The sequence below is a fragment of the Salvelinus fontinalis genome, chromosome 9 (assembly GCF_029448725.1).
Source record: "Salvelinus fontinalis isolate EN_2023a chromosome 9, ASM2944872v1, whole genome shotgun sequence".
Taxonomy (NCBI): Eukaryota; Metazoa; Chordata; class Actinopteri; order Salmoniformes; family Salmonidae; genus Salvelinus; species Salvelinus fontinalis.
Genome location: NC_074673.1, coordinates 2,824,184 through 2,852,181, shown reverse-complemented (window position 1 = coordinate 2,852,181; position 27,998 = coordinate 2,824,184). Strand labels below are relative to the sequence as shown.

Below are 27,998 nucleotides of genomic sequence, written 5' to 3'. Positions count from 1 at the left end.
GGGTACATACATCTACTGTAGTGTAGGTCAGGGTACATACAGTAGGATTAATACTCATGTTTCATTTGTACTGTCTACAGTAAGATGTACAGTAGGATTAATCATGTTTCATCTGTAATGTCTACAGTTAGATGTACAGTAGGTTAATAATCATGTTTCATCTGTACTGTCTACAGTTAGATGTACAGTAGGCTAATCATGTTTCATCTGTACTGTCTACAGTAAGATGTACAGTAGGTTAATCATGTTTCATCTGTACTGTCTACAGTAAGATATACAGTAGGGTTAATAATCATGTTTCATCTGTACTGTCTACAGTAAGATATACAATAGGTTAATCATGTTTCATCTGTACTGTCTACAGTAAGAAGTACAGTAGGTTAATCATGTTTCACCTGTACTGTCTACAGTAAGATATACAGTAGGTTAATCATGTTTCATCTGTACTGTCTACAGTAAGATGTACAGTAGGATTAATCATGTTTCATCTGTACTGTCTACAGTAAGATGTACAGTAGGATTAATCATGTTTCATCTGTACTGTCTACAGTAAGATGTACAGTAGGTTAATCATGTTTCATCTGTACTGTCTACAGTAAGATGTACAGTAGGGTTAATCATGTTTCATCTGTACTGTCTACAGTTAGATGTACAGTAGGTTAATCATGTTTCATCTGTACTGTCTACAGTAAGATGTACAGTAGGATTAATAATCATGTTTCATCTGTACTGTCTACAGTAAGATGTACAGTAGGTTAATCATGTTTCATCTGTACTGTCTACAGTTAGATATACAGTAGGGTTAATCATGTTTCATCTGTACTGTCTACAGTAAGATGTACAGTAGGTTAATCATGTTTCATCTGTACTGTCTACAGTAAGATGTACAGTAGGATTAATAATCATGTTTCATCTGTACTGTCTACAGTAAGATGTACAGTAGGGTTTATAATCATGTTTCATCTGTACTGTCTACAGTAAGATGTACAGTAGGATTAATAATCATGTTTCATCTGTACTGTCTACAGTAAGATGTACAGTAGGTTAATCATGTTTCATCTGTACTGTCTACAGTAAGATATACAGTAGGTTAATCATGTTTCATCTGTACTGTCTACAGTTAGATGTACAGTAGGTTAATCATGTTTCATCTGTACTGTCTACAGTAAGATGTACAGTAGGTTAATAATCATGTTTCATCTGTACTGTCTACAGTTAGATATACAGTAGGATTAATAATCATGTTTCATCTGTACTGTCTACAGTAAGATGTACAGTAGGTTAATAATCATGTTTCATCTGTACTGTCTACAGTAAGATATACAGTAGGTTAATAATCATGTTTCATCTGTACTGTCTACAGTAAGATATACAGTAGGTTAATAATCATGTTTCATCTGTACTGTCTACAGTTAGATGTACAGTAGGTTAATCATGTTTCATCTGTACTGTCTACAGTTAGATATACAGTAGGTTAATCATGTTTCATCTGTACTGTCTACAGTAAGATGTACAGTAGGTTAATAATCATGTTTCATCTGTACTGTCTACAGTAAGATATACAGTAGGTTAATAATCATGTTTCATCTGTACTGTCTACAGTTAGATGTACAGTAGGTTAATCATGTTTCATCTGTACTGTCTACAGTTAGATATACAGTAGGATTAATCATCATGTTTCATCTGTACTGTCTACAGTAAGATGTACAGTAGGTTAATAATCATGTTTCATCTGTACTGTCTACAGTTAGATGTACAGTAGGTTAATAATCATGTTTCATCTGTACTGTCTACAGTAAGATGTACAGTAGGTTAATAATCATGTTTCATCTGTACTGTCTACAGTTAGATGTACAGTAGGATTAATCATGTTTCATCTGTACTGTCTACAGTAAGATATACAGTAGGGTTAATAATCATGTTTCATCTGTACTGTCTACAGTAAGATGTACAGTAGGTTAATCATGTTTCATCTGTACTGTCTACAGTAAGATATACAGTAGGTTAATAATCATGTTTCATCTGTACTGTCTACAGTTAGATGTACAGTAGGTTAATCATGTTTCATCTGTACTGTCTACAGTAAGATGTACAGTAGGTTAATCATGTTTCATCTGTACTGTCTATAGTAAGATGTACAGTAGGATTAATCATGTTTCATCTGTACTGTCTACAGTAAGATGTACAGTAGGTTAATAATCATGTTTCATCTGTACTGTCTACAGTTAGATGTACAGTAGGATTAATCATGTTTCATCTGTACTGTCTACAGTAAGATGTACAGTAGGGTTAATAATCATGTTTCATCTGTACTGTCTACAGTAAGATGTACAGTAGGATTAATAATCATGTTTCATCTGTACTGTCTACAGTAAGATGTACAGTAGGTTAATAATCATGTTTCATCTGTACTGTCTACAGTTAGATGTACAGTAGGATTAATCATGTTTCATCTGTACTGTCTACAGTAAGATGTACAGTAGGATTAATCATGTTTCATCTGTACTGTCTACAGAAAGATTTACAGTAGGATTAATCATGTTTCATCTGTACTGTCTACAGTAAGATGTACAGTAGGGTTAACCATGTTTCATCTGTACTTTTACTTCGGGCTGTACTATCAAAATATGAGCCTGTGTGTTCCGTTATACATCTGTGTGATCAATCAGTTCAGAATGAAAATGATATATTGTATTTTAATTACCAGCGACAGTTCCAACCTACACAGACATGTATGAGTCATTCTAATGGGGAAAATACCCATGTAGCTATTCCTGTTCATTTCATTTTATACTCCTTTGCCTATGTTGCATTTATTAATAGAAAAAAGTGCAATGAATTGTAAGTTTATGTATAGTTGCATGTTTCCGTCAGCTTGGGTACCAGGAAAACACACAACTTCTCATTTGCGTCCCAGGCTGGAAACATTTAAGAGCCCCTGCTCTAAATACATGGCTCTGATCAGATCTCTAAATACATGACTCTGATCGGATCTCTAAATACATGGCTCTGATCAGATCTCTAAATACATGGCTCTGATCAGATCTCTAAATACATGGCTCTGATCAGATCTCTAAATACATGACTCTGATCAGATCTCTAAAATCATGGCTCTGATCAGATCTCTAAATACATGGCTCTGATCAGATCTCTAAATACATGGCTCTGATCAGATCTCTAAATACATGACTCTGATCGGATCTCTAAATACATGGCTCTGATCAGATCTCTAAAATCATGGCTCTAATCAGATCTCTAAAATCATGGCTCTGATCAGATCTCTAAAATCATGTCTCTAATCAGATCTCTAAAATCATGGCTCTGATCGGATCTCTAAAATCATGTCTCTGATCAGATCTCTAAAATCATGTCTCTGATCAGATCTCTAAAATCATGTCTCTAATCAGATCTCTAAAATCATGTCTCTGATCAGATCTCTAAAATCATGTCTCTGATCAGATCTCTAAAATAATGTCTCTGATCAGATCTCTAAAATCATGTCTCTGATCAGATCTCTAAAATCATGTCTCTAATCAGATCTCTAAAATCATGTCTCTGATCAGATCTCTAAAATCATGGCTCTGATTATGGCTACCTCCATTGTCTCACATCAGTTTACAGGCTTCCTTCTTGTTCATCCTTCTGTTTTATCCTTCTAGTTCATCCTTCTAGATCCTCAGTATGGTTACACATTCTGGTTCCTCATTTGTTTCATACTTCAAATAAAATAAAATCAAATGTTATTTGTCACAGTCGGCGAATACAACAGGTGTAGACCTTTCAGTGAAATTCTTACTAACCAACAACCCTTGACAGCTTCTACCCACAAGCCATAAGACTCCTGAACAACTAATACTGGGCTACCCAGACCCCTCTTTTATACTCTCTGTTTATAATCTATGCATGGTCACTTTAACTCCACCTACATATTACTTCAATTACCTTGACTAACCAGTGCCCTCGCACATTGACTCTGTACCGGTACCCACTGTATATAGTCTCGCTTATTTAACTGCTGTTATTTAATTAGTTGTAACTTTTATTTTCAATTTTCAATTTTGTACTCATCTATTTTTTACTTAACACTTATTTTTTTTTCAATTCTTAACTTCTTTTTAAGAAGCCTTTTGAACCTCGACTTGGCACTCCGGTACCGCTTGCCGTGCGGTAGCAGGGAGAACAGCCTATGATTAGGGTGGCTGGAGTCTATGACAATTTTTTGTGACTTTCTCTGACACCTCCTGGTATAGAGGTCCTGGATGGCAGGAAGCTTGGACGCAGTGATGTACTTGGCCGTACACACTACCCTCTGTAGTGCCTACATTGCATACAAGACAGTGATGCAACCAGTCAGGATGCTCTTGATGGTGCAGCTGTAGAACCTTTTGAGGATCTGAAGACCCATGCAAAATCTTTTCAGTGAGATGGATTAGGCTTTGTCGTGCCCTCTTCACAACTGTCTTGGTGTGTTTAGACCATGATAGTTTGTTGGTGATGTGGACACTAATGAACTCTCAACCTGTTCCACTACAGCCCCGTCGAAGAGAATGGGGGCGTGCTCGGTAGTCTTTTTCCTGTAGACCACGATCAGCTACTTTGTCTTGATCACGTTGAGGAAGAGGTTGTTGTCCTGGCACCACACGACCAGGTCTCTGACCTCCTCCCTGTAGTCTCATCGTTGTCGGTGATCAGGCCTACCACTGTTGTGTCATCGGCAAACTTAATGATGGTGTTGGAGTTGTGATTGGCCATGCAGTCATGAGTGAAGAGGGAGTACAGGAGGGGACTGAGCACACACCCCTGAGGTGCCCCCGTGTTGAGGATCAGTGTGGCGAATGTGTTGTTCCCTACCCTTACCATCTGGGGGCGGCCTGTCATGAAGTCCAGGATCCAGTTGCAGAGGGAGGTGTTTAGTCCCAGGGTCCTTCGCTTAGTGATGAGCTTTGAGTATACTATGGTTTTGAACGTTGAGCTGTAGTCAATGAATAGCATTCCCACAGGTGTTCCTTCTGTCCAGGTGGGAAAGGGCAGTGAGCAAATTGGAGTGGGTCTAGGGTTGGCCCTGCGGCCTAATCCGTCTGGCCCTCTGGCCCTGTTTAAAGGTCTTACATCAGCTACGGAGAGCGTGATCACACAGTCGTCTGGAACAGCTGTTGTTCTCATGCATGTTTCAGTGTTACTTGCCTCGAAGAGAGCATAGAAGTAAGTTAGCTCTTCTGGTAAGTTCGTGTCACGGGGAAGCTCGTGGCTTTGCTTCCCTTTGTCGTCTGTAATAGTTTGCAAGCCTTGCCACATCTGACGAGCATCAGAGCTGGTGTAGTATGTTTGAATCTTAGTCCTGTTTTGATGCTTTGCCTGTTTGTTGGTTTGTCGTAGGGCTTCTTATAAGCTTCCGGGTTAGAATCCCGCTCCTTGAAAGCGTTAGCTCTGTGTGGATGTTCTGGTTCTTCATTCTGGTTCCGTACCCTGGTGCATCCTTTTGGTTCATCCTTTTGGTTCATCCTTCTGTTTCATTCTTCTGGTTGTACCCTGGTTCTTCATTCTTCTTCTTATGGCCTATAGATGTGTTCCGTCAGATCCCCCATCTGCCCTGAAGGACCATTCCTTTAAGTCCATTGTCTCACATAAGTTACCTAGCTTCCTTCTGGTTCATCCATCTTGTTCCGTTCCCTGGTTCATCCTTCTAGTTCCTCATTCTGGTTCATCCTTCTAGTTCCTCATTCTGGTTCCATACCCTGGTGCATCCTCCTGGTTCATCCTGGTTCTTCCTTTTGGTTCATCATTCTGGTTATGTCCCCTGGTTCTTAATTCTTCTTTTTCTTCTGTCCTATAGGTGTGATCCGTCACGTGGGGGACGCCCTGAAGGACCACTCCTCTAAGTCCAGAGGGAAGGTATGTGCCATCGGCATCGCTCCCTGGGGCATCATAGAGAACAAGGAGGATCTCATCGGTAGGGATGTAAGTGTTACAAGCTACAAGTCAGTCCCCCTCTTAGCTGCACAATCAGCCAAGAATCACTCACACCTGTGACCATTCAATCCATTACGTCAGTACTCCTAGCACCAGTGGTTGTCTGTTGTAAAGCATACCGAGCCTCTTAGGTCCACAATCAGCCATGAATCATTCACTCCATTACGTCAGTACGCCAAGCGTCAGTGGTTATCTGTTGTAAAGCATACCGAGCCTCTTAGGTCCACAATCAGCCATGAATCATTCCCACCTGTGACCATTCACTCCATTACGTCAGTACTCCTAGCACCAGTGGTTATCTGTTGTAAACCCATATCATGAGAGAAAGTGTTGTCCAGTGTGCTGTTTTCTGGTATGTGTTCCTCAGTCAGTTGTATTTCTTCTTCCTTCTCACCAGGTAACACGGCCGTACCAGACCATGTCCAACCCGCTGTCCAAGCTGTCTGTCCTGAACAACAGCCACTCCCACTTCATCCTGGCGGACAACGGCACCACAGGGAAGTACGGAGCGGAGGTGAAGCTACGTCGCCAGCTGGAAAAACACATCTCACTGCAGAAGATCAACACACGTAAATCAACCCTACCGTACAGAACTCAGCCTACACATCAAATTAGATTGAGTACACTAATGATCAAATCAAATGTTATTTGTCACATGCACCGAATACAACAGGTGTAGACCTTGCCGTGAAATGCTTACTTACAAACCCTTAACCAACAATGCAGTTCAAGAAATAGAGTTAAGAAAATATTTACTAAATAAACTAAAGTCAAACATGAAATAAAAGTAACACAATAAAATAACAATACCGAGGGTATATACAGGGGGTACCGGTTCCGAGTCAATGTGTGGGGGTACAGCTTATTCAAGGTAATTTGTAGGAACATGTAGGATGATCATTTTCTTGTTTGCTTACAGCTCGTTGAGTGAGGTCTTAATGTCAGCATCGATTTGTGGTGTTAAATAAACGGCTATGAAATATATACATGAAAATTCTCTTGGTAGATAGTGTGGTCTACAGTTAATCATGAGGTACTCTACCTCAGGCGAGCAATACCTGGAGACCTCTTTAGTATTAGACATCAGGCACCAGCTACACACCCCCACCCCTCGTCTTAGCGGACGTAACTGTCCTGCCTATGCATGGAAAACCAAGCCAACTGTACATTATCCGTGTCGGCATTCAGACAAGAAAAAACCTGAGTAAACCACTGTTCTGATGTCCAGAAGCTCTTTCCGGTCATAAGAGACGATTGCTGCAACATTATGTACTAAACAAGTTACAAACAATGTGAAAAAACACACAAAAATAGCCTGGTTGGTTAGGAGGCCGTAAAACGTCAGCCGTCCCCTCCGGCGCCATCCTTCTCCAATGTGGAGTCCTGGAGCGTGTTATTCTCTGTGACCTGTGGGTTTCCCTTTGTCATCCTATGCCTGGAGATCGTGATAAGGCAGGGACAGCAAAGGGATGCTCAGTTTTCACCTCTGACTTCAACCCCACAACACTGATGGTCTGGCCAAACCTCAAAGAGATGATCAATGAACCATTCCCTGACCAAGATGGCCATCCTGTAGTTATGTTGCCGGGATGACAATATCCATTCTTGTGTTGTATGAATGACATTTTATAATGACATTTTATTTTCGTTTAAAATCGGCAGTTGGTAAACCATCCCCTATGCAAATAATTGGCACGTAAACAAACATTGTCATATTTCACTGTGATAATTGTATTGTATTTCATTTTGTGTGTGTTACTGTGTGTTGCAGGCCTGGGCCAAGGGGTCCCGTTGGTGTGTCTGATCGTAGAGGGAGGTCCTAATGTCATCTCCATCACCCTGGAGAGTCTGAAGGAGGAACCTCCCGTCCCCGTGGTGGTCTGTGATGGCAGCGGGAGGGCGTCGGACATCATGTCCTTCGCTCACAAATACTGCGAGGAGGGAGGGTGAGGATAGACCTGTCAATCTACTGCTTCTTCTAGTCTTTCTTTCTCACTGAATTCTTTCATTTCTTCTTCGTCTTGTACTAATACTAAATCACTGCCTCCTTCTAAAGTCTGATAACTGACGACGTGAGGGACCAGCTGCTGGTGACCATACAGAAGACCTTCAACTATAGTAAGAGCCAATCACAGCAGATCCTGCTCATGGTCATGGAGTGCATGAAGAAGAAGGAGCTGGTGAGTAGAGGAATGACTCAAATAGGATCTACTTTTTAGCTCATTAAATTCAATGACATAAAATACATGTATACAACTAATTACATTAGATTACATAAAAAATATACATCATTGAACTCAGTGTACTTAAAATATTTACTTTAAAGGCCCAGTTGCTGTCAAAAACGTGATTTACCTTTATTTTATGTCACCTTTATTTAACCAGGTAGGCCAGTTGAGAACAAGTTCTCATTTACAACTGGGACCTGGCCAAGATAAAGTAAAGCACTTTGACACAAACAACAACACAGAATTACACATGGAATAAACAAACATACAGTCAATAATACAATAGAAAAATATATAAACAGCATGTGCAAATGAGGTAGGATAAGAGAGATAAGGCAATAAATAGGCAATGGTGGCAAAGTATTTACAATATAGCAATTAAACACTGGAGTGATAGATGTGCAGAAGATGAATGTGCAAGTAGAGATTCTGGAGTGCAAAGGAGCAAGTATGGGGATGAGGTAGTTAGATGGGCTATTTACAGATGGGATATGTGCAGTGATCTGTGAGCTGCTCTGACAGCTGGTGCTTAACCTGTTACTGTAACAGACAGAACAGACTCATCACCACTAGTAATGTAATGATATATCTCCCAGCCCTGAGTGTATCATATCTCATCACCACTAGTAATGTAAGAATTTATCTCCCAGCCCTGAGTGTATCATATCTCATCACCACTAGTAATGTAAGGATTTATCTCCCAGCCCTGAGTGTATCATATCTCATCACCACTAGTAATGTAAGGATTTATCTCCCAGCCCTGATTGTATCATATCTCATCACCACTAGTAATGTAAGGATTTATCTCCCAGCCCTGAGTGTATCATATCTCATCACCACTAGTAATGTAAGGATTTATCTCCCAGCCCTGATTGTATCATATCTCATCACCACTAGTAATGTAAGGATTTATCTCCCAGCCCTGAGTTTATCATATCTCATCACAACCATAATGTAAGGATTTATCTCCCAGCCCTGAGTTTATCATATCTCATCACAACCATAATGTAAGGATTTATCTCCCAGCCCTGAGTTTATCATATCTCATCACAACCATAATGTAAGGCTTACATACCGCCACTAGAGTGGACAGGTTCTAATCTACACAGTAGAGCTTTTTAATTCCATGTATTTTGTATTTGTATTCATTAGGGATCACCATTAGTTCCTGCCAAGGCAGCAGCTACTCCTCCTGGGGTTTATTATGGATCCCCATTAGTTCCTGCCAAGGCAGCAGCTACTCTTCCTGGGGTTTATTATGGATCACCAGTAGTTCCTGCCAAGGCAGCAGCTACTCTTCCTGGGCTTTATGTTGGATCCCCATTAGTTCCTGCCAAGGCAGCAGCTACTCTTCCTGGGGTTTATTACAGATCCCCATTAGTTCCTGCCAAGGCAGCAGCTACTCTTCCTGGGGTTTATTATGGATCCCCATTAGTTCCTGCCAAGGCAGCAGCTACTCTTCCTGGGGTTTATTATGGATCCCCATTACTTCCTGCCAAGGCAGCAGCTACTATTCCTGGGGTTTATTATGGATCTCCATTAGTTCCTGCCAAGGCAGCAGCTACTCATCCTGGGGTTTATTATGGATCTCCATTAGTTCCTGCCAAGGCAGCAGCTACTCTTCCTGGGGTTTATTATGGATCTCCATTAGTTCCTGCCAAGGCAGCAGCTACTCTTCCTGGGGTTTATTATGGATCTCCATTAGTTCATGTCAAGGCAGCAGCTACTCTTCCTGGGGTTTATTATGGATCCCCATTACTTCCTGCCAAGGCAGCAGCTACTCTTCCTGGGGTCCAAACACATTGAGACACTTTCTTTACACATAAAACAAAATATAAAACAGTACATCATGTAACATTATTAAACCACTACATATCTACAATGCAAAATGAATAATATTAGCATTCAACAATATTACAATGTGCAGTACCAGTCAAATGTTTGGACACACCTACTCATTCAAGACTTTTTCTTATTTTTACTATTTTCTACATTGTAAAATAATAGTGAAGACATACAAACTAAGAAAAAACATATATGGAATTACTTAGTAACCAAAAAAGTGTTAAACAAATTAAAATATATTTTATATTTGAGATTCTTCAAAGTAGCCATCCTTTGCCTTGATGACAGCTTTGCACACTCTTAGCATTCTCTCAACCAGCTTGAGGAATGCTTTTCCTTCACTCTGCGGTACAACTCATCCCAAACCATCTTAATTGGGTTTAGGTGGGGTGATTGTGGAGGCCAGGTCATCTGATGCAGCACTCCATAACTCTCCTTCTTGGTCAAATAGCCCTTATACAGCCTGGAGGTGTGTTTGGGGTCATTGTCCTGTTTAAAAACAGTCCCACTAAGCCAAAACCAGATGGGATGGCGTATCGCTGCAGAATGCTATGGTAGCCATGCTGGTTAAGTTTGCCTGATTCTAAATAAATCACAGACAGTGTCCCAAGCAAAGCGCCACCACACCTCCTCCATGCTTCACAGTGGGAACCACACCATCACACCTCATCCTCCTCCATGCTTCATAGTGGGAACCACACCATCACACCTCCTCCTCCATGCTTCACAGTGGGAACCACACCATCACACCTCCTCCTCCATGCTTAACAATGGGAACCACACCATCACACCTCCTCCTCCTCCATGCTTCACAGTGGGAACCACACCATCACACCTAGTCCCCCTCGATGCTTCACAGTGGGAACCACACCATCACACCTCCTCCTCTTCCATGCTTCACAGTGGGAACCACACCATCACACCTCCTCCTCCATGCTTAACAGTGGGAACCACACCATCACACCTCCTCCTCCTCCATGCTTCACAGTGGGAACCACACCATCACACCTAGTCCCCCTCGATGCTTCACAGTGGGAACCACACCATCACACCTCCTCCTCTTCCATGCTTCACAGTGGGAACCACACCATCACACCTCCTCCTCCTCCATGCTTCACAGTGGGAACCACACCATCACACCTCCTCCTCCATGCTTCACAGTGGGAACCACACCATCACACCTCCTCCTCCATGCTTCACAGTGGGAACCACACCTTCACACCTCCTCCTCCATGCTTCACAGTGGGAACCACACCATCACACCTCATCCTCCTCCATGCTTCACAGTGGGAACCACACCATCACACCTCATCCTCCTCCATGCTTAACAGTGGGAACCACACCATCACACCTCCTCCTCCTCCATGCTTCACAGTGGGAACCACACCATCACACCTAGTCCCCCTCGATGCTTCACAGTGGGAACCACACCATCACACCTCCTCCTCTTCCATGCTTCACAGTGGGAACCACACCATCACACCTCCTCCTCCTCCATGCTTCACAGTGGGAACCACACCATCACACCTCCTCCTCCATGCTTCACAGTGGGAACCACACCATCACACCTCCTCCTCCATGCTTCACAGTGGGAACCACACCTTCACACCTCCTCCTCCATGCTTCACAGTGGGAACCACACCATCACACCTCCTCCTCCATGCTTCACAGTGGGAACCACACCATCACACCTCCTCCTCCTCCATGCTTAACAGTGGGAACCACACCATCACACCTCCTCCTCCTCCATGCTTCACAGTGGGAACCACACCATCACACCTAGTCCCCCTCGATGCTTCACAGTGAGAACCACACCATCACACCTCCTCCTCCTCCATGCTTCACAGTGGGAACCACACAGATCATCTTTATGATGCAACCAGGGCTGATGCAACCAGACCCGATGCAACCAGGGCTGATGCAACCAGGGCTGATGCAACCAGGGCCGATGCAACCAGACCCGATGCAACCTGGGCCGATGCAACCAGGGCCGATGCAACCAGACCCGATGCAACCAGGGCCGATGCAACCAGACCCGATGCAACCAGGGCCGATGCAACCAGGGCCGATGCAACCAGGGCCGATGCATCCAGGGCCGATGCAACCAGGGCCGATGCAACCAGGGCCGATGCAACCAGGGCCGATGCAACCAGGGCCGATGCAACCAGGGCCGATGCAACCAGGGCCGATGCAACCTGGGCCGATGCAACCAGGGCCGATGCAACCAGGGCCGATGCAACCAGGGCCGATGCAACCAGGGCCGATACAACCTGCAACCAGGGCCGATGCAACCAGGGCCGATACAACCTGCAACCAGGGCCGATGCAACCAGGGCCAATGCAACCAGGGCCGATGCAACCAGGGCTGATGCAACCAGGGCCGATGCAACCAGGGTGGATGCAACCAGGGCTGATGCAACCAGGGCTGACACAGATGGCTCTTACTCATGTGCAGGACATCAAGTCTTCTTTTGAACTGTTCATCCCAGACATCATCCAGAAAATCATTCTGGACTGCACTCATTTGGAATGGAAGGCGTGTTTTTGGAGAGAAATGGAAAGAGATGGACCAAACTCATTTGGAGGGAAGGCGTGTTTTTGGAGAGAGATGGAAGGAGATGGACCAAACTCATTTGCATGCATACTTTGGGGTTCTTACCCTTGCTGGTGTTTCAGGTCCAATGGGGAATCCACAGAATCCTTGTGGCATGAGGTCCAATGGGGAATCCACAGAATCCTTGTGGCATGAGGTCCAATGGGGAATCCACAGAATCCTTGTGGCATGAGGTCCAATGGGGAATCCACAGAATCCTTGTGGCATGAGGTCCAATGGGGAATCCACAGAATCCTTGTGGCATGAGGTCCAATGGGGAATCCACAGAATCCTTGTGGCATGAGGTCCAATGGGGAATCCACAGAATCCTTGTGGAATGCAGAAACTGGCAAATACCTTTTCTGTGTAACAATGCCTCAGGAGAACTTCCACATTATCTCCAGGATTATCCGCTTTGATAACACCGGACCAGCTCGGCGGTGGGGACTGAAAAGATTTTGGCAAGGGTCCCCAGATCTAGAGCTGCACCATCGAGAGCATCCTGACCGGTTGCATCAGCGCCTGGTATGGAAACTGCTCGGCATCCGAACGTAAGGCGCTACAGAGGGTAGTGTGTACAGCCCAGTACATCACTGGGGCCAAGCGTCCTGCCATCCAGAACTCCCAAGCCACAAGACTGTTGAACAATTGATCAAATGGCCACCGGACTATTGCATGCCCCCCCCCCCCCCCCCCCCTCCCACCTTTGTTTTTACACTGCTGCTACTCTCTGTTTATTATCTATGCAGTCACTTTACCCCTACCTACATGTACAAAGTACCTCGACTAACCTGTAACCCCGCACATTGACTCGGCACCGGTACCCCCTGTATATAACCACCTCATAGTTATTTTATTGTGTTATTTGTATTTGAAATGTTTTTGCTTGATTTTGTAAGGTCTAAACCTGTTGTATTCGGTGCATGTGACAAATACAATTGGATTTGATTTGATACCACACATGACAGGATGTGGTGAATCTGCTCCTCATCTCTTCTCATAGATAACAGTGTTTCGAATGGGGTCGGAAGGACAGCAAGATATAGAAATGGCCATTCTGACTGCTTTATTAAAAGGTAACACTTCATTATTTTGAGACGTTTTTATTTTTAGGAGTTTTAGATCAGCTGGAATATTGCAGATAGGTTGTAGCCTCCATCAATGTAATTCTCTGCATCATTTCTAATCCCCCATATTTTTGTAAATATATATATATATAGTACCAGTCAAAGGTGTGGACACCTACTCATTCGAGGTTTTTTAGAGGGGTAACTACATGATTCCATGTGTGTTATTTCATAGTTTTTATGTCTTCACTATTATTCTACAATGTAGAAAATAGTACAAATAAATAAAAACCCTTAAATAAGTAGGTGTGTCCAAACTTTTGACTGGTACTGTATATGTACACATCTTTTAAAATATATATTCTCCTTTATTATTTTCCCCTAACCCTACTACCCCTCCCCTAATTGGATTAAACTAATGGACTAGTGGCATGAAGAAGTATGCTAACACTTTGGAATTACATAGACTTCTGCATAAATTGGTCATAAAATTTCATCTGATGATCGAAGTCACAACAATAGACAAACACAGTCTGTTTAAACTAATAACACAAAGAATTATACATGTTCATGTCTTTATTGAACACACCGTGTAAACATTCACAGTGCAGGGTGGGAAAAGTATGTGAACCCTTGGATTTAATAACTGGTTGACCCTCCTTTGGCAGAAATAACCTCAACCAAACGTTTTCTGTAGTTGTGGATCAGACCTGCACAACGGTCAGGAGGAATTTTGGACCATTCCTCTTTACAAAACTGTTTCAGTTCAGCAATATTATTGGGATGTCTGGTGTGAACTGCTCTCTTGAGGTCATGCCACAGCAACTCAATCGGGTTGAGGGCAGGACTCTGGTTCATTTACATTTACATTTAAGTCATTTATCAGACGCTCTTATCCAGAGCGACTTACAAGTACATACATTCATACTGTTTTGTACTGGCCCCCCCGTGGGAATCGAACCCACAACCCTGGCGTTGCAAGCTCCATGCTCTACCAACTGAGCCACACTGGACCCACACGGGTTCACTCCAGAAGGCGTATTTTCTTCTGTTGATGCCATTCTGTTGTTGATTTACTTCTGTGTATTGTGGTGTTGTTGTCTTGATGCATCACCCAACTGCTGTTGCGTTTCAATTGGCAGACAGATAGCCTTAAATTCTGTCTTGATAAACTTGGAAATTCATTTTTCCGTCGATGATTGCAAGCGGTCCAAGCCCTGAGGCAGCAAAGCAGCTCCAAACCATGTTGCTCCCTCCACCAGACTTTACAGTTGGGATGAGGTTTTGATCTTCGTGTGCTGTGCATTTTTTCTACCACAAAAAGTGTTGTGTTCCTTCCAAACAACTCAACTTTAGTTTCATCTGTCCACAGTATATTTTGCCAGTAGCGCTGGGACCATCCAGATGCTCTTTTGCGAACTTCAGACGTGCAGCAATTTTTTCTTCCTTGGTGTCCTCCCATGAACACCATTCTTGTTTAGTGTTTTACGTATCGGAGACTCGTCAGCAGAGATGTTAGCATGTTCCAGAGATTTCTGTAAGTCTTTAGCTGACACTCTAGGATTCTTCTTAACCTCACTGAGCATTCTGCGCTGTGCTCTTGCAGTCATCTTTGCAGGACAGCCACTTCTAGGGAGAGTAGCAACAGTGCTGAACTTTCTCCATTTATAGACAATTTGTTGTACCGTGGAAGGATGAACATCAAGGCTTTTAGAAATACTTTTGTAACCCTTTAGGCAAGTCAATAATTCTTAATCTTGGGTCTTCTGAGATCTCTTTTGTTCGAGGCATGGTTCACATCAGGCAACGCTTCTTGTGAATAGCAAACTCAAATTTTGTGAGGGTTTTTTATTGGGCAAGGCAGCTCTAACTAACCAACATGTAAAATCTCGTCTCATTGATTGTAGTCCAGGTTAGCTAACTCCAATTAGCTTTTGGAGAAGTCATTAGCCTAGGGGTTCACATACTTTTTTCAATTTACACTGTGAATGTTTAAATAATGTATTCGATATAGACAACAACAAAAAAATACAATCATTTGTGTGTTATTAGTTTAAGCATACTGTGTTTGTCTGTTGTGACTAGAAGAAGATTTTAGGGTTCACATACTTGTTCTTGCCACTGTATGCTTCTACTTCCAGCTTATACATATAGTTATATTATATAGTATATATATATATATATATATATATGGTATATCATTATAGTATATACATTTTACGGACACAGTTTTTTTTACAATACTTATCTTTTGTTTGTTTTTACTCCTATCCTTCCGCTACCCTCAACCATCTATTTCTGAACACCATACATTTTGATTTCTATATTTTTGTTAATTTAACACTTTTTCAGATGTACACTTTGAAAATGTTGTTTTTTAACTCTGTGGGGTGTTAACATTACTAAGGAGATGTTTTCTGTGTACTTCCTTATTTTTCTGTTTTAAAACTGAATTCCTGCCCTGTGAGTCAGAGTTCTTAAGTGTATAGCAGATTAGATGTCCTGTGTGTTGCTAGGCACCAAGGCCTCTACCAATGACACTGTCTATGCTGTGTACTCACAGGGACCAACGCCTCTGCCCCGGACCAGCTGAGTCTAGCTCTGGCCTGGAACAGAGTGGACATAGCACGCAACCAGATCTTTGTCTACGGGCACCATCTACCAGTGAGTCATTCACCAGACTACCCTGCAGACTACCCTGCAGACTACCCTGCAGACTACCCTGCAGACTACCCTGCAGACTACCCTGCAGACTACCCTGCAGACTACCTGCAGACTACCCTGCAGACTACCCTGCAGACTACCCTGCAGACTACCCTGCAGACTACCCTGCAGACTACCCTGCAGACTACCCTGCAGACTACCCTGCAGACTACCCTGCAGACTACCCTGCAGACTACCCTGCAGACTACCCTGCAGTCCATTTAGGGTTGCGAAATACAGAAACCCCGGGTGGATCATTTAAGCAGGCAATTCGGGAATACTCTAAACAGGATTTCTGGAATATAAGAATGTTGAGAAGGTTACAGGAATGTTGCAACCCTGACCATCTCATCTGTTGATGTTCAGAGACAAACCGGCCATGAAACGTCACCTCAAACACTTACTTTACATTTACAGTATTAACAGGAAGGATGCCAGACCACACTAAGTGAAATGATTTTTGATACAGACAGACACACAGGCTCTAGGAACATCCTGAACAGTAGATCATAATGTAATGTGATCCCAATATGATCCAATAGGTACAGTGACTAGGGTATTAAAGCTTTGTAAGGTATACCCTCTATATTCCTATTAAATCACCATTTTAGGAATTGGACTATTACCATTTCCCCTCATCTTTCTGGATGAAGAAGATTAATCCTACTAGTTGATTATGAACATGAACACAAAAACCAATGCCGTTTTAATGAAAATGTTTTTTTGCAATGAACCACCCCTCCTCCCCCAGCCTGCCAGTGCCCTAGCTAACAGCAGTGGTACCGTAGCCACTACCACAGAGAGGCCGAAGAGTCCGGCCGCTGCCCCAAGGAACAAGGCCAAGGCCCGGGGGAAAAAGGGGAAGGGAGGGAAGGCCAAGCCTGAACCACCAGAGGAGACTGACCCTAGGAAGATAGAACTAATGAGATGGGTAAGAACAGAGTTTGAGTTGGCCCCGTGCTTGGCACATTTTATACTGCTTGAGTACATGCACTTCCTATGGAATATTAGCTCTGAAATACCATGAGCATCTAAATATAAAGAGTAGTGGCACCAGTCATGAATGTGTGCCTCTCCCAGGTGAACTCTCTGGAGCAGGCCATGATGGATGCCTTGGTGCTGGACAGGGTGGACTTCGTCAAGCTGCTGATAGAGAATGGCGTCAACATCCACCATTTCCTCACCATTCCTCGCCTGGAGGAGCTGTACAACACGGTGAGGCAGGCAGGCGGACAGGCGGACAGGCGGGCAGGCGGGCGGGGCAGGCAGACAGGCAGACAGGCAGACAGGCAGACAGACAGACAGACAGACAGACAGACAGACAGACAGACGGACGATCATAACGTCCACCATATCCTCATCATGTCTTGCCTGGAGGAGCTGTACAACACGGTGAGATGAGACAAGACCACGCTAATGTAGAGACTTGCCCTGAATCCCAAATAAAGCCCATATCCATTTGTAGGGTTATTCATATTGTACAACGTTCTCTTCTAACACACAGAGACTGGGTCCTGCTAACACGTTGCATGTTGTGGTGAGAGACGTCAAGAAGGTAAGATGATCTCTCTGATTCATGGAAGATATTCTTCCTAATTCAACATTATTTGTCTTGTTTCAGCTGAATTAAACTGTGGTTTGTGCTGTTACAGCCAGGTGTGTAATCAGGGATTACAGAAATGTAATCTGTGAGTATAATCTGTGGTGTTCCAGGGCAACCTCCCACCAGACTACCAGATCACTCTGATTGACATTGGTCTGGTGATGGAGTACCTGATGGGCGGGGCTTACCGCTGTAACTACACCAGGAAGAACTTCAGGGCGCTTTACAACAACCTTTACGGGCTGAAGAGGGTAAGACTAGTTATCTCTGTAACAACCTCTACGGGCTGAAGAGGGTAAGACTAGTTATCTCTATAACAACCTCTAAGGGCTGAAGAGGGTAAGACTAGTTATCTCTATAACAACCTCTACAGGCTGAAGAGGGTAAGACTAGTTATCTCTGTAACAACCTGTATTGACTGAAGAGGGTAAGACTAGTTATCTCTACAACAACCTCTACGGGCTGAAGAGGGTAAGACTAGTTATCTCTATAACAACCTCTAAGGGCTGAAGAGGGTAAGACTAGTTATCTCTGTAACAACCTCTACGGGCTGAAGAGGGTAAGACTAGTTATCTCTATAACAACCTGTATTGGCTGAAGAGGGTAAGACTAGTTATCTCTACAACAACCTCTACGGGCTGAAGAGGGTAAGACTAGTTATCTCTATAACAACCTCTAAGGGCTGAAGAGGGTAAGACTAGTTATCTCTATAACAACCTCTACGGGCTGAAGAGGGTAAGACTAGTTATCTCTATAACAACCTGTATTGGCTGAAGAGGGTAAGACTAGTTATCTCTGTAACAACCTGTATTGACTGAAGAGGGTAAGACTAGTTATCTCTATAACAACCTGTATTGACTGAAGAGGGTAAGACTAGTTATCTCTATAACAACCTCTACGGGCTGAAGAGGGTAAGACTAGTTATCTCTACAACAACCTGTATTGACTGAAGAGGGTAAGACTAGTTATCTCTGTAACAACCTTTACGGGCTGAAGAGGGTAAGACTAGTTATCTCTATAACAACCTGTATTGGCTGAAGAGGGTAAGACTAGTTATCTCTACAACAACCTGTATTGGCTGAAGAGGGTAAGACTAGTTATCTCTGTAACAACCTGTATTGACTGAAGAGGGTAAGACTAGTTATCTCTATAACAACCTGTACTGACTGAAGAGGGTAAGACTAGTTATCTCTACAACAACCTCTACGGGCTGAAGAGGGTAAGACTAGTTATCTCTGTAACTACCTCTACAGGCTGAAGAGGGTAAGACTAGTTATCTCTATAACAACCTCTAAGGGCTGAAGAGGGTAAGACTAGTTATCTCTATAACAACCTCTACAGGCTGAAGAGGGTAAGACTAGTTATCTCTGTAACAACCTGTATTGACTGAAGAGGGTAAGACTAGTTATCTCTACAACAACCTCTACGGGCTGAAGAGGGTAAGACTAGTTATCTCTATAACAACCTCTACGGGCTGAAGAGGGTAAGACTAGTTATCTCTATAACAACCTGTATTGGCTGAAGAGGGTAAGACTAGTTATCTCTACAACAACCTCTACGGGCTGAAGAGGGTAAGACTAGTTATCTCTATAACAACCTCTAAGGGCTGAAGAGGGTAAGACTAGTTATCTCTATAACAACCTCTACGGGCTGAAGAGGGTAAGACTAGTTATCTCTATAACAACCTGTATTGGCTGAAGAGGGTAAGACTAGTTATCTCTGTAACAACCTGTATTGACTGAAGAGGGTAAGACTAGTTATCTCTATAACAACCTGTATTGACTGAAGAGGGTAAGACTAGTTATCTCTATAACAACCTCTACGGGCTGAAGAGGGTAAGACTAGTTATCTCTACAACAACCTGTATTGACTGAAGAGGGTAAGACTAGTTATCTCTGTAACAACCTTTACGGGCTGAAGAGGGTAAGACTAGTTATCTCTATAACAACCTGTATTGGCTGAAGAGGGTAAGACTAGTTATCTCTACAACAACCTGTATTGGCTGAAGAGGGTAAGACTAGTTATCTCTGTAACAACCTGTATTGACTGAAGAGGGTAAGACTAGTTATCTCTATAACAACCTGTACTGACTGAAGAGGGTAAGACTAGTTATCTCTACAACAACCTCTACGGGCTGAAGAGGGTAAGACTAGTTATCTCTGTAACTACCTCTACAGGCTGAAGAGGGTAAGACTAGTTATCTCTACAACAACCTGTATTGGCTGAAGAGGGTAAGACTAGTTATCTCTATAACAACCTCTACAGGCTGAAGAGGGTAAGACTAGTTATCTCTATAACAACCTGTATTGACTGAAGAGGGTAAGACTAGTTATCTCTACAACAACCTGTATTGGCTGAAGAGGGTAAGACTAGTTATCTCTACAACAACCTGTATTGACTGAAGAGGGTAAGACTAGTTATCTCTACAACAACCTGTATTGACTGAAGAGGGTAAGACTAGTTATCTCTATAACAACCTGTATTGACTGAAGAGGGTAAGACTAGTTATCTCTGTAACAACCTTTACGGGCTGAAGAGGGTAAGACTAGTTATCTCTATAACAACCTGTATTGGCTGAAGAGGGTAAGACTAGTTATCTCTACAACAACCTGTATTGACTGAAGAGGGTAAGACTAGTTATCTCTATAACAACCTGTATTGACTGAAGAGGGTAAGACTAGTTATCTCTATAACAACCTGTATTGACTGAAGAGGGTAAGACTAGTTATCTCTATAACAACTTGTATTGACTGAAGAGGGTAAGACTAGTTATCTCTATAACAACCTGTATTGACTGAAGAGGGTAAGACTAGTTATCTCTACAACAACCTGTATTGGCTGAAGAGGGTAAGACTAGTTATCTCTACAACAACCTGTATTGACTGAAGAGGGTAAGACTAGTTATCTCTACAACAACCTGTATTGACTGAAGAGGGTAAGACTAGTTATCTCTATAACAACCTGTATTGACTGAAGAGGGTAAGACTAGTTATCTCTATAACAACCTCTACGGGCTGAAGAGGGTAAGACTAGTTATCTCTATAACAACCTCTACGGGCTGAAGAGGGTAAGACTAGTTATCGCTACAACAACCTGTATTGACTGAAGAGGGTAAGACTAGTTATCTCTGTAACAACCTTTACGGGCTGAAGAGGGTAAGACTAGTTATCTCTACAACAACCTGTATTGACTGAACAGGGTAAGACTAGTTATCTCTGTAACAACCTGTATTGACTGAGCAGGGTAAGACTAGTTATCTCTACAACAACCTCTACGGGCTGAAGAGGGTAAGACTAGTTATCTCTACAACAACCTGTATTGGCTGAAGAGGGTAAGACTAGTTATCTCTATAACAACCTGTATTGACTGAAGAGGGTAAGACTAGTTATCTCTAGAACAACCTGTATTGACTGAAGAGGGTAAGACTAGTTATCTCTACAACAACCTGTATTGATTGAAGAGGGTAAGACTAGTTATCTCTATAACAACCTGTATTGACTGAAGAGGGTAAGACTAGTTATCTCTATAACAACCTCTACGGGCTGAAGAGGGTAAGACTAGTTATCTCTATTAGAACCTCTACGGGCTGAAAAGGGTAAGACTAGTTATCTCTACAACAACCTGTATTGACTGAACAGGGTAAGACTAGTTATCTCTATAACAACCTGTATTGACTGAAGAGGGTAAGACTAGTTATCTCTATAACAACCTCTACGGGCTGAAGAGGGTAAGACTAGTTATCTCTATAACAACCTCTACGGGCTGAAGAGGGTAAGACTAGTTATCTCTACAACAACCTGTATTGACTGAAGAGGGTAAGTCTAGTTATCTCTGTAACAACCTTTACGGGCTGAAGAGGGTAAGACTAGTTATCTCTACAACAACCTGTATTGACTGAACAGGGTAAGACTAGTTATCTCTGTAACAACCTGTATTGACTGAGCAGGGTAAGACTAGTTATCTCTACAACAACCTCTACGGGCTGAAGAGGGTAAGACTAGTTATCTCTACAACAACCTGTATTGACTGAAGAGGGTAAGACTAGTTATCTCTGTAACAACCTTTACGGGCTGAAGAGGGTAAGACTAGTTATCTCTATAACAACCTGTATTGGCTGAAGAGGGTAAGACTAGTTATCTCTACAACAACCTGTATTGACTGAAGAGGGTAAGACTAGTTATCTCTATAACAACCTGTATTGACTGAAGAGGGTAAGACTAGTTATCTCTATAACAACCTGTATTGACTGAAGAGGGTAAGACTAGTTATCTCTATAACAACTTGTATTGACTGAAGAGGGTAAGACTAGTTATCTCTATAACAACCTGTATTGACTGAAGAGGGTAAGACTAGTTATCTCTACAACAACCTGTATTGGCTGAAGAGGGTAAGACTAGTTATCTCTACAACAACCTGTATTGACTGAAGAGGGTAAGACTAGTTATCTCTACAACAACCTGTATTGACTGAAGAGGGTAAGACTAGTTATCTCTATAACAACCTGTATTGACTGAAGAGGGTAAGACTAGTTATCTCTATAACAACCTCTACGGGCTGAAGAGGGTAAGACTAGTTATCTCTATAACAACCTCTAGGGGCTGAAGAGGGTAAGACTAGTTATCGCTACAACAACCTGTATTGACTGAAGAGGGTAAGACTAGTTATCTCTGTAACAACCTTTACGGGCTGAAGAGGGTAAGACTAGTTATCTCTACAACAACCTGTATTGACTGAACAGGGTAAGACTAGTTATCTCTGTAACAACCTGTATTGACTGAGCAGGGTAAGACTAGTTATCTCTACAACAACCTCTACGGGCTGAAGAGGGTAAGACTAGTTATCTCTACAACAACCTGTATTGGCTGAAGAGGGTAAGACTAGTTATCTCTATAACAACCTGTATTGACTGAAGAGGGTAAGACTAGTTATCTCTATAACAACCTGTATTGACTGAAGAGGGTAAGACTAGTTATCTCTATAACAACCTGTATTGACTGAAGAGGGTAAGACTAGTTATCTCTATAACAACCTGTATTGACTGAAGAGGGTAAGACTAGTTATCTCTACAACAACCTGTATTGGCTGAAGATGGTAAGACTAGTTATCTCTAGAACAACCTGTATTGACTGAAGAGGGTAAGACTAGTTATCTCTACAACAACCTGTATTGATTGAAGAGGGTAAGACTAGTTATCTCTATAACAACCTGTATTGACTGAAGAGGGTAAGACTAGTTATCTCTATAACAACCTCTACGGGCTGAAGAGGGTAAGACTAGTTATCTCTATTAGAACCTCTACGGGCTGAAAAGGGTAAGACTAGTTATCTCTACAACAACCTGTATTGACTGAACAGGGTAAGACTAGTTATCTCTATAACAACCTGTATTGACTGAAGAGGGTAAGACTAGTTATCTCTATAACAACCTCTACGGGCTGAAGAGGGTAAGACTAGTTATCTCTATAACAACCTCTACGGGCTGAAGAGGGTAAGACTAGTTATCTCTACAACAACCTGTATTGACTGAAGAGGGTAAGTCTAGTTATCTCTGTAACAACCTTTACGGGCTGAAGAGGGTAAGACTAGTTATCTCTACAACAACCTGTATTGACTGAACAGGGTAAGACTAGTTATCTCTGTAACAACCTGTATTGACTGAGCAGGGTAAGACTAGTTATCTCTACAACAACCTCTACGGGCTGAAGAGGGTAAGACTAGTTATCTCTACAACAACCTGTATTGGCTGAAGAGGGTAAGACTAGTTATCTCTATAACAACCTGTATTGACTGAAGAGGGTAAGACTAGTTATCTCTATAACAACCTGTATTGACTGAAGAGGGTAAGACTAGTTATCTCTATAACAACCTGTATTGACTGAAGAGGGTAAGACTAGTTATCTCTATAACAACCTGTATTGACTGAAGAGGGTAAGACTAGTTATCTCTACAACCTGTATTGGCTGAAGATGGTAAGACTAGTTATCTCTATAACAACCTGTATTGACTGAAGAGGGTAAGACTAGTTATCTCTATAACAACCTGTATTGACTGAAGAGGGTAAGACTAGTTATCTCTACAACAACCTGTATTGGCTGAAGAGGGTAAGACTAGTTATCTCTACAACAACCTGTATTGACTGAAGAGGGTAAGACTAGTTATCTCTACAACAACCTGTATTGACTGAAGAGGGTAAGACTAGTTATCTCTATAACAACCTCTACGGGCTGAAGAGGGTAAGACTAGTTATCTCTATAACAACCTCTACGGGCTGAAGAGGGTAAGACTAGTTATCTCTACAACAACCTGTATTGACTGAAGAGGGTAAGACTAGTTATCTCTGTAACAACCTTTACGGGCTGAAGAGGGTAAGACTAGTTATCTCTACAACAACCTGTATTGACTGAACAGGGTAAGACTAGTTATCTCTGTAACAACCTGTATTGACTGAGCAGGGAAAGACTAGTTATCTCTACAACAACCTCTACGGGCTGAAGAGGGTAAGACTAGTTATCTCTACAACAACCTGTATTGGCTGAAGAGGGTAAGACTAGTTATCTCTATAACAACCTGTATTGACTGAAGAGGGTAAGACTAGTTATCTCTATAACAGCCTGTATTGACTGAAGAGGGTAAGACTAGTTATCTCTATAACAACCTGTATTGACTGAAGAGGGTAAGACTAGTTATCTCTACAACCTGTATTGGCTGAAGATGGTAAGACTAGTTATCTCTATAACAACCTGTATTGACTGAAGAGGGTAAGACTAGTTATCTCTATAACAACCTGTATTGACTGAAGAGGGTAAGACTAGTTATCTCTACAACAACCTGTATTGGCTGAAGAGGGTAAGACTAGTTATCTCTACAACAACCTGTATTGACTGAAGAGGGTAAGACTAGTTATCTCTACAACAACCTGTATTGACTGAAGAGGGTAAGACTAGTTATCTCTATAACAACCTGTATTGACTGAAGAGGGTAAGACTAGTTATCTCTATAACAACCTCTACGGGCTGAAGAGGGTAAGACTAGTTATCTCTATAACAACCTCTACGGGCTGAAGAGGGTAAGACTAGTTATCTCTACAACAACCTGTATTGACTGAAGAGGGTAAGACTAGTTATCTCTGTAACAACCTTTACGGGCTGAAGAGGGTAAGACTAGTTATCTCTACAACAACCTGTATTGACTGAACAGGGTAAGACTAGTTATCTCTGTAACAACCTGTATTGACTGAGCAGGGTAAGACTAGTTATCTCTACAACAACCTCTACGGGCTGAAGAGGGTAAGACTAGTTATCTCTACAACAACCTGTATTGGCTGAAGAGGGTAAGACTAGTTATCTCTATAACAACCTCTACAGGCTGAAGAGGGTAAGACTAGTTATCTCTATAACAACCTGTATTGACTGAAGAGGGTAAGACTAGTTATCTCTATAACAACCTGTATTGACTGAAGAGGGTAAGACTAGTTATCTCTATAACAACCTGTATTGACTGAAGAGGGTAAGACTAGTTATCTCTATAACAACCTGTATTGACTGAAGAGGGTAAGACTAGTTATCTCTATAACAACCTGTATTGACTGAAGAGGGTAAGACTAGTTATCTCTACAACAACCTCTACGGGCTGAAGAGGGTAAGACTAGTTATCTCTACAACAACCTGTATTGGCTGAAGAGGGTAAGACTAGTTATCTCTATAACAACCTCTACAGGCTGAAGAGGGTAAGACTAGTTATCTCTATAACAACCTGTATTGACTGAAGAGGGTAAGACTAGTTATCTCTATAACAACCTGTATTGACTGAAGAGGGTAAGACTAGTTATCTCTATAACAACCTCTACGGGCTGAAGAGGGTAAGACTAGTTATCTCTATAACAACCTGTATTGACTGAAGAGGGTAAGACTAGTTATCTCTACAACAACCTGTATTGGCTGAAGAGGGTAAGACTAGTTATCTCTACAACAACCTCTACAGGCTGAAGAGGGTAAGACTAGTTATCTCTATAACAACCTGTATTGACTGAAGAGGGTAAGACTAGTTATCTCTACAACAACCCGTATTGACTGAAGAGGGTAAGACTAGTTATCTCTATAACAACCTGTATTGACTGAAGAGGGTAAGACTAGTTATCTCTATAACAACCTGTATTGACTGAAGAGGGTAAGACTAGTTATCTCTATAACAACCTCTACGGGCTGAAGAGGGTAAGACTAGTTATCTCTATAACAACCTGTATTGACTGAAGAGGGTAAGACTAGTTATCTCTATAACAACCTCTACGGGCTGAAGAGGGTAAGACTAGTTATCTCTATTAGAACCTCTACGGGCTGAAAAGGGTAAGACTAGTTATCTCTACAACAACCTGTATTGACTGAACAGGGTAAGACTAGTTATCTCTATAACAACCTGTATTGACTGAAGAGGGTAAGACTAGTTATCTCTATAACAACCTCTACGGGCTGAAGAGGGTAAGACTAGTTATCTCTATAACAACCTCTACGGGCTGAAGAGGGTAAGACTAGTTATCTCTACAACAACCTGTATTGACTGAAGAGGGTAAGTCTAGTTATCTCTGTAACAACCTTTACGGGCTGAAGAGGGTAAGACTAGTTATCTCTACAACAACCTGTATTGACTGAACAGGGTAAGACTAGTTATCTCTGTAACAACCTGTATTGACTGAGCAGGGTAAGACTAGTTATCTCTACAACAACCTCTACGGGCTGAAGAGGGTAAGACTAGTTATCTCTACAACAACCTGTATTGACTGAAGAGGGTAAGACTAGTTATCTCTGTAACAACCTTTACGGGCTGAAGAGGGTAAGACTAGTTATCTCTATAACAACCTGTATTGGCTGAAGAGGGTAAGACTAGTTATCTCTACAACAACCTGTATTGACTGAAGAGGGTAAGACTAGTTATCTCTATAACAACCTGTATTGACTGAAGAGGGTAAGACTAGTTATCTCTATAACAACCTGTATTGACTGAAGAGGGTAAGACTAGTTATCTCTATAACAACTTGTATTGACTGAAGAGGGTAAGACTAGTTATCTCTATAACAACCTGTATTGACTGAAGAGGGTAAGACTAGTTATCTCTACAACAACCTGTATTGGCTGAAGAGGGTAAGACTAGTTATCTCTACAACAACCTGTATTGACTGAAGAGGGTAAGACTAGTTATCTCTACAACAACCTGTATTGACTGAAGAGGGTAAGACTAGTTATCTCTATAACAACCTGTATTGACTGAAGAGGGTAAGACTAGTTATCTCTATAACAACCTCTACGGGCTGAAGAGGGTAAGACTAGTTATCTCTATAACAACCTCTAGGGGCTGAAGAGGGTAAGACTAGTTATCGCTACAACAACCTGTATTGACTGAAGAGGGTAAGACTAGTTATCTCTGTAACAACCTTTACGGGCTGAAGAGGGTAAGACTAGTTATCTCTACAACAACCTGTATTGACTGAACAGGGTAAGACTAGTTATCTCTGTAACAACCTGTATTGACTGAGCAGGGTAAGACTAGTTATCTCTACAACAACCTCTACGGGCTGAAGAGGGTAAGACTAGTTATCTCTACAACAACCTGTATTGGCTGAAGAGGGTAAGACTAGTTATCTCTATAACAACCTGTATTGACTGAAGAGGGTAAGACTAGTTATCTCTATAACAACCTGTATTGACTGAAGAGGGTAAGACTAGTTATCTCTATAACAACCTGTATTGACTGAAGAGGGTAAGACTAGTTATCTCTATAACAACCTGTATTGACTGAAGAGGGTAAGACTAGTTATCTCTACAACAACCTGTATTGGCTGAAGATGGTAAGACTAGTTATCTCTAGAACAACCTGTATTGACTGAAGAGGGTAAGACTAGTTATCTCTACAACAACCTGTATTGATTGAAGAGGGTAAGACTAGTTATCTCTATAACAACCTGTATTGACTGAAGAGGGTAAGACTAGTTATCTCTATA

General features: G+C 42.0%; 1 protein-coding gene across 1 annotated transcript in view; it reads left to right on the top strand.

Annotated features, from left to right (window-relative positions):
• The window catches only part of LOC129862933 (transient receptor potential cation channel subfamily M member 1-like), a 177,084-nt gene that overhangs the window by 30,738 nt on the left and 118,348 nt on the right, over positions 1–27,998 (top strand). Inside the window, exons 5-14 of the mRNA XM_055935037.1 lie at positions 5,834–5,958; positions 6,368–6,539; positions 7,742–7,916; positions 8,027–8,150; positions 13,639–13,711; positions 16,266–16,366; positions 17,157–17,336; positions 17,486–17,620; positions 17,910–17,960; positions 18,119–18,259. Of these exons, the coding sequence (XP_055791012.1) occupies positions 5,834–5,958; positions 6,368–6,539; positions 7,742–7,916; positions 8,027–8,150; positions 13,639–13,711; positions 16,266–16,366; positions 17,157–17,336; positions 17,486–17,620; positions 17,910–17,960; positions 18,119–18,259 (1,277 nt within the window). The remainder of the gene's footprint in view (positions 1–5,833; positions 5,959–6,367; positions 6,540–7,741; positions 7,917–8,026; positions 8,151–13,638; positions 13,712–16,265; positions 16,367–17,156; positions 17,337–17,485; positions 17,621–17,909; positions 17,961–18,118; positions 18,260–27,998) is intronic.